General features: G+C 32.6%; 1 protein-coding gene across 5 annotated transcripts; it reads right to left on the bottom strand.

The window, feature by feature from the left end:
* Positions 1-1,921: 1,921 nt before the first annotated feature.
* On the bottom strand, positions 1,922-6,401 carry LOC117917481 (mitochondrial substrate carrier family protein ucpB). 5 transcript variants are annotated; one of them, XM_034833777.1, is made up of 9 exons: positions 6,302-6,401; positions 5,566-5,682; positions 4,663-4,724; positions 4,337-4,573; positions 4,095-4,262; positions 3,880-3,929; positions 3,438-3,570; positions 2,555-2,592; positions 1,922-2,385 (listed from the first exon to the last, which is right to left on the bottom strand). In XM_034833777.1, exons 1-9 carry the CDS (start codon positions 6,333-6,335, stop codon positions 2,289-2,291), a joined length of 936 nt encoding a protein of 311 aa, XP_034689668.1. In that variant the 5' UTR covers positions 6,336-6,401; the 3' UTR covers positions 1,922-2,288. The 5 variants fall into 5 exon arrangements, with proteins under 5 accessions (XP_034689668.1, XP_034689672.1, XP_034689671.1 ...); XM_034833781.1 differs by lacking the exon at positions 6,302-6,401 and adding an exon at positions 4,890-5,016 and having other exon boundaries at positions 5,566-5,644; XM_034833780.1 differs by lacking the exons at positions 5,566-5,682; positions 6,302-6,401 and adding exons at positions 4,890-5,016; positions 5,129-5,552.
* Between the last annotated feature and the right edge of the window lie 1,236 nt (positions 6,402-7,637).

The following is a 7,637-nucleotide window of genomic DNA, read 5'->3' as shown; positions in this document are numbered from 1 at the left end:
TGTGGCATAAATTAGAAGCTTAAGACCAATTTGGAAATGACCCAAATGATAAAAATGGGAATGAGACCTCCTATATGACCCACAATAATAACTACATTTTGTAGCAATGGCCCAATAGACAAACGATTGTAAGGGTTTTGGATAGGCCATTGTGGCAATTAATAGTGTAAAGGATGGTAGCTTCCTTTATCCCTTGAGTTGGGTCATGATTAGAATTGCTGGGAGCCAATATTAAATATAGAAAGTGGTGAGGTACCAAACTCATTTCTATTGGTTTTCTTGCTTATCCACTAATGTTGACTGCCGAGAGTTAGATTTTATGTCAAATTCATTACAAAGATGATTGTTGGGGATTACGATACTTGCCCATGAAAAGACCTTACTATTATTGTCTAATTCGTCACCTAGTAAAGTAATGACTTTTGAATAGAATAATAATAATATTAATATTATTAAATATGAAATAATTATCATATTTCCAAAGGGAATTATTTTTTCTTAAATTCAAAAAATTAAACAAAATAAATTAAAACTTATGAACATTAAGATGGGTATATATATGGGAAGAATTTTGGTATGGATATAATTATAATATAATAGAATCTCCAAAAAAAACACGTGACAAACACGTTTGTTAAAATTAGGTTCGAAATTTGACTATTTTGGCTTGGATAATGGGTTTGTAGAGAAGAGGACAGGGATGTAAATATATATAGAAGGGTACAATGGTAGTTTAGCGTGAAAATCGAGGTACAAAGATAAGTACGCCAGACTGTCCCGCCAAGCCTCCTCCAGTACTAAATATACTGTTCACTGCAACTTGCGCCTTCGGCCATATAAGTTATAGCTATATGCCTATATTCACGGAACGGTACAAAATTTAATTTATTTATTTTTTCAATAAAATAAAAAGAGTTTTTTTAGCTCATTAACCTTTCTAAGTAAAAATGATAAAAAAGAGGCTATCTTGTTCGCTTATTAATATTTAGTATATATATATATTTATATAAAAGAATATTATAGACAATAGACAATAATTTTCTCACATTTAATTTATCATAAAAATAAAAAATAAAAAATAAATAAAATTTAATTTAATTATTTAATTTTTAAATAAAACATATAAAATAGTTTATTAATTTATTTTTTTTGTCTCTATTTCTTCCCTTATCCATGTATAAATTTTTTTATTATTTTAAAATAATTATCAATATAGGTAAGGAATTTTTTTTTTTAAAAAATTAATATTAAAAAAAAATTATCTTCGAAAGTCTTTTTCCTTATACATAAGTTACTTAACGTTTAATAAAATTATCAATATAGGTAAGGAATTTTATTTTATTTTATTTTATTAAAAAAAGCTTCACGGTCTTGAAAAAAAATTTTCTCTTAAAAGTCTCATTCCTTATACGATAAGTTACTTAACGTTTAATAAAATTTTATAATGGGTCTTGGCCACCAACATCCATGAGATGGATAAAAAGTGGATTTAACAGTATATTTTTTGTTCATAAATTACAAGGAAAGTACCCAATAGCGTAGAATTAAGAAGTCAATTAATACCCCCATTCAGATAGAAAATTATCCAATTGAAAAGTATTTGAAGTCAGCATGGTTTAAAAAGAAAAGGCCAAAAACATGGAAGTGGTATATTTTAATGCGTGTCATTATATGAGCTAAAGTATGTTCTAAGCAACTGTTATGAAAGTCAAATTAGGGTTTGTTGTACCTAAATCTCTAGTTGAAGGCGTACCAGTCAGATCCCGATCAGGCAGCCATTGAAGTTTCATGGTGTTCCCACTGAGCTTCCACACTTGCTGGGTCAACCTGTGTGATTTCTCAAACAGTGTCAAAGCATAACCAGAGAGAAATGGCAATGGAAATACAAAACAGGCACCATAGAAAAGGGAAAGAAAAGACGGAAACGAAAAAGTCACAAATCCTTTAACAAGTCACAAATCTTTTTATTGTTAGGTTGATGACAACTACAATAGCATAACAGGTACAACAATTGCCGAGAATTCCGCTGAATGGGATACAGCTACACCCTGAAGAAAAGTGGGGGTGATGAAGAAAGAATACGGTGCCCCTTAAGTATGGGTGGTGCTATCTAAACCCTTTTAGGAAGAACCCATTAAATTTTGGGTCTCCTCGTGAGAGATGTCAATCCAAATCACCCAAAAAATGGAAGGGGAAAATTATAACCAGGCGAATTTTCTCAACCCGGACTTCAAATAAGAGAGGTATATGTAATGACATGGATAGTTGCAGATGCACAATCTCATGGACTAGATGGCATTCAGTCCAGCAAACTCTCTCAGCTTCTCCAGGAGGATAAAGGTGATTGTAGTCTGCGGACCCAATCTTGCAAAGGTTGCAAAGCCCCTGCAAAAGATTTTGATGTTGTTAGCAAGTGCGAAGGGAGATTATCTGCACAAATTTTGAGTCTGTTTCCTTATTTTCATTTAGTTTGTCGGTTTGTCCAACTGCCCAAGCGGACTAGTGCCAGATGATTAACGTTTAAGGCATATAACTAGCATGTAAAAGAGCTCACCCTTTGTAAAGTGCCCTGGGGCCTTCAGTAAGTATTACCTGAAACAAAACAGTACGAATACATTATACAATAAGTCGAGGTGGGCATATAAATCTTAAGAGTTTCATTTTATCTATATCTTAAAGTGCTGAATATGGCCAATTTCAGTCTTGGTAGTGTAACTAACATTTGGTGCAAAACAACACATCCCCCCTCCCCATGCGTGCACACACATGGAAAAGAAAGAAAACGAAAGACAAATACGTGAAGAAAAAAACGTCAGCAATATTACACAACCAATCTGCTCTGCCAAAGATGAACTATTACATAGCCAGCAAGACCTAATTCAGTGGCCATTTGCATAGCGAAAAAATTCTTTTATCAAATCGGACCATAGAAACAACAGGAAAGAAGTGGAGAAGTAGCAAAGAAGCAGACAAAGTAGTTTCCAAGAAAAAGTGCATCAAATATTCAATCATCCAAATACACGGATCAAATTTTATACCACCCCATATGTGTAATGGTTAGGAAAGCAAAGCAGAATAAGGTTCATGGTTGCAGCTGCAGTGCAGTCATGAAATGGTCCATTCAATCCACCAGATTAGCCAAAAGAAATTGACCATGTAAAGGACAAAAACAATCATTGAGCTAAAGGAGAGAAGTGCTGCCAAAACATTGCTTCAGTTCCAACGCTCAACCAATTTAGGCTGCTAAACCCTTCTTTAAAACTGATCCTAAGTACATTATTCCCTTCCATATTAAAATAGGAGTATAGGACACCCCCTCAATAAAAATCAGAAAAATGACGAGAGAATTAAAACTCTGTGATAACCAAAACATAATTCTGTGAATGTAAACATTAAAGTTGAAATTTAGAGAGGAATAACAAAAACAAAGGTGATACCTGGTATGCGCAATGAAATCCATTTTTATAGCTCCCAGCTACTTTAGATTCTCGTTGCAACATGAGACGGGTTTTAATCATGTCCATGGGTGCAGTAATAAGGGTACTCAATCCTCCAGCAACTGTGCTTGAGCTTCATAAGTTAAAAAAAATACAGTTAGCTATTGTCCCTGGGAAATAACAATGCAAATGCTATAACATAGTTGTTGCATAAAAATGTTATACAAAGGCCTGTCACTACTTCATACATGACAGATTTGTTTCACATCCATGTCAAATGTCAAGTCAAGTCAACAGTCATTGGCTAAGGTTTTTGTGTTTCAGACTACCAACTTCTGTCATTGATATGAAAAGTTCAGGTTCAAAACACTCAAATTACTAGGCTCGTTTTGCAACAGTCACAGCTCTAAAGAAGAAAAAGAAATTCGGAGTGGAGTTATACATGAGATGCAGATGAAATCCTTCTTCAAGAGGTGTCCACCTCATTAAAATCTGCATCAAACTAAAGTCAAGAAAAGTTTAATGAATCCATACAGGAAATGGAAAACAAAAAGAGACTCATTTTAGATTACCAATCAACAAAAAGGCAAACCATTCAAAAATCATTGAAATTACTTCTGTATATTCAAAGTGAAAATAGCATGCTTAGGACTTGACCTGCTTGGTTTCATCATATGTTGCTAGCTGTGATGCAGTCAAAGCACCGGCCCTGACCATAGCAGGGCCAACTCCCTTCCAAAGAGCTTTTATTCCCTCTTCTGATATAATTTTACACATTTCACCAATTGCTCCTCTTCTCGAGTTTGACTTCATCTGCAAGCGCACCTGAAAAAAGAAATATGATTTCTAAGACAGTTTTAAGATGAAAAAACCAAAAAAGCCTGACATGCTAGTGTAACCTTTAGAACTTCCATTGGATTGGTCAGCGCAGTAGCTAGGGCACCAGAGAATACTCCAGATGCAATCTTAAGCAATAGATTAGTTGACCCAAAAGCCCACTTGCACACATATTTTGAAGGTTCATACAACCCTAAACGGAGACCTCCATACAGAACCGACCTTGTCAATGCTGGCATCAATCCCAGATACAAAGACTTAGGTCCTTCTTTCTTCACCACTTCAACAAAAATCTGTCCCTGTTCACATCAAAACTTGAGAAAACTAACTGCAACTTGATACCATATTATCAAAATAAAAGATACATTAAAAAGCTTCATTAAGTTACCATTCCATTCAAGGGACCTCTTCCACCAACAAGTTGCATCTGCAACCTAACTTTAAGAACATCTGCATATCAAGCAGAGAAAAATTACAGAACAATAGATCCAATGGTGTAGGAATTTTCCCTGCAGTACTTTATTCTTATAATATTTCCTTCAAGAAAGTTTAAGGATTCACTTCCAGTTCACATTGCATAAACAAGCAGGTAACCTATTCATCAAGAATCATGACCTGTACATTTCAGCTTCAAATCCTTATCATCATGTGATATGCCAATTTCTGTCAGTACCCTGATTCTACCCCCAACTTCCAGATCTAATGTACTTATCCATTAATACTCTAGATAGATTATGCTAAGCTGCAACCACAAAGTGAATCTGGTAAAAATATGAAATATTTTTCTTGGGGTTGGATGGTTGACAGACCTAAGCCTAATTTATATGGCTTCATTAGATTTTTCAATATCTTACAAGTTTAACACCTCTCTTTGTCCTCTGTTGTGGCTTGAGTAACTAGCCATCATCCAACCTAATTCAACTTACAATAGACAAACTGAAATTCATGATAAGCTAGATGTGGTACCCATTTGGTAATCTGGATGTGGTATACATTTGCCATTAGCAAATGTTGTGTATTACACAGCAACCTCATACTGTAACTCTCAGGACTTTCTCTACCTAAGAATTGCAAGCCCAGGGAAGATTTAAGATTATGCAACTTGAGTTGACACTGAGCAATTGTTTGGAAGCAATAGTGATAATCCACACATCAAGAATTCACTTAGGATTTGATGTTTGAGATATGCAAGAAATTCCAATTTTCTTTCAAAGGCATCACCAATTTATTTGTTCATTGATGATAAATACAAAATCAAATCAATCTACTGAAATCACAGAAGAGAAACGACCTAAAGGATGAGTGATAGCAGTTGCAGTTGCAACTGAAATTCCACTAGCACCAAAGTGATAAACAGCATTGGATGGTGACAACGCCCAATTCGGACTTCTATTCTCTTTCATAGAACCTGAATATTTCAATTATCAGAACTCAAATTTGCACTCTAATGAACAAAAACAATCATGGATACAGATTATTAAACAGAATAGAACATAGATACAAAAACCAAAAATCTTTAATGTTCCGTTTGGTTGCTTAAGAGGCGTCGTCATGAAACAAACTATGTTTTCTTTTTAATGATCCGAGAAAATAGAAACCACCAAGCAAATGTGACTAATCAACCTACAACTTAACATGAAACTCCAAATTTCTCTTTACTTTTCTTGTTCCTCGACTATTCAGCGACCAAACAAATGTTAAAGATTGAAACAAGTTTTCGGATCTAGCGACTAGTTGCAAATATATTTAAAGCCTAAGAACCTTTTGAATGTCATGTTTCGTTTGATTGCTGATAAAACTGTAGGCAAATAAAAGAAGATACAGTTTTGAAACTCAAATTTCACGTTATTTAGGATTCAACACAATGACCTCCACTCCATTGAGTCTAATCACCATTATCAGTTGAGCGTTTGCTTTATTTCTTTTTTTTTTCTCTCAAAATATATCTTAAAATTGAAGATTTATTCATTTTTCTTTTCTCAGTGGCCAAACAGAAAGTTATTTTAGCGATAAAATATGAAGAGAACCTGAAAGTGAAGATTTCTCCGATCCGCTCTCCATCTTTGCTGTTCTCCGAGGAATTGGTAGCGCACAATAGTCCGGTTTGCTAACTTGCGCCTTCGGCGTTCGTTGTTTAGCGGTAAACGCCAACGATGTCGTTGGAAACTAAACCAAACGACGTCGTTTGGGTACTTTTCTTTTAATTTTAACCCTTTTAAAAATAAAAAAATAAAATGGAAGTAAAATAAAATAAAACCCCTTCCAAAACAACTATATATATATATATATATATTTTTTTTTTTTAATTAAAAATCATTCCACTTGATAAATAATATATTGATTAGCATAAATAATATTAACCAATTTAAAAAACACTTTATAATTATAAACATGAAATGATTTGCTCTATATCATATAAGTTTATCTTTGCACCTTCATATATTCAAAATGATGTATATAGTACATATATAATATCAAAAACTTATTTTCATATTTAATATAAAAAATCACAATAGTCTCGTTAAAATGTGTTCACTTCGTTAAGATAAAATCAAGATATTCAAATCGGATAAAAAAATTCATTATAATATTTTAAATATAAGAAAGAAGTTCATAACATTATATCATATAAATACATTTTAAAGTCGTAATGACCTATTTGACGAATTTAATATAAATATAAGTGGGGTCGAGTAAGTTTGGGAAAATTTTTAAAACTTGAGATGGGTTTGAGTTTGACTTTATGCTCTTTTGCACTACCTCATACCCGATTATATATAATATTAAATAAAAATACTTTAATTGATATTTTTTTCACTTTCCAATATTTAATATATATATAAAATATTATTTTTCTTAAATATAAATTATAAATATTTATAATATCTATTCATTTATAAAATTTATTTATTTTTTAAATGATTTAAAAATCCAAAAGTAAAAAAAAAAAAAAATTAAAGTAAAAAAAGGTTAAACAGGATAAGGATATGTAGAGAATTTCCTACACCTTCCCTATCCCACCCTACTTGTAACTTTTTTACATTTTTTTTTGGCAATAACGAGAAAAATATATATAAATAAGAAAGATGGATTAGAATGGGTTAAATCATCCCAAATCTGTTACGTGGTTGTCTTTAGATTATAACAAACAGTATTCACATAAATAAAAAAAATGTTATAAAAAAAATGATATTAGAACAAACGATTAACCTTGATGCGATACTTTAAGCGAATGTTCTTTCACAATCCCACGCGACAACGATAACATTGTGTTTGCATACAAGGTGATTTGATATTGATTATGAGAAAAAATCTCTAATAACATAATAGTGGGTTAAATGCGAGTCATTTAAAATTGTGTGA

Source organism: Vitis riparia, chromosome 7, assembly GCF_004353265.1.
Source record: "Vitis riparia cultivar Riparia Gloire de Montpellier isolate 1030 chromosome 7, EGFV_Vit.rip_1.0, whole genome shotgun sequence".
Taxonomy (NCBI): Eukaryota; Viridiplantae; Streptophyta; class Magnoliopsida; order Vitales; family Vitaceae; genus Vitis; species Vitis riparia.
Note: the sequence above shows the minus strand (reverse complement) of the source record. Positions and strands in the feature narration are given on the sequence as shown.

Excerpts from the sequence above, each read along its gene's own strand:
- LOC117917481 (XM_034833777.1), bottom strand. The coding sequence starts at position 6,335 with ATGGAGAGCGGATCGGAGAAATCTTCACTTTCAG. Across the intron at positions 5,683-6,301 it reads GGAGAAATCTTCACTTTCAG|GTTCTATGAAAGAGAATAGA; the intron begins GTTCTCTTCATA and ends TGAAATATTCAG. Across the intron at positions 4,574-4,662 it reads GAGGTCCCTTGAATGGAATG|GGACAGATTTTTGTTGAAGT; the intron begins GTAACTTAATGA and ends TGATGTGAACAG.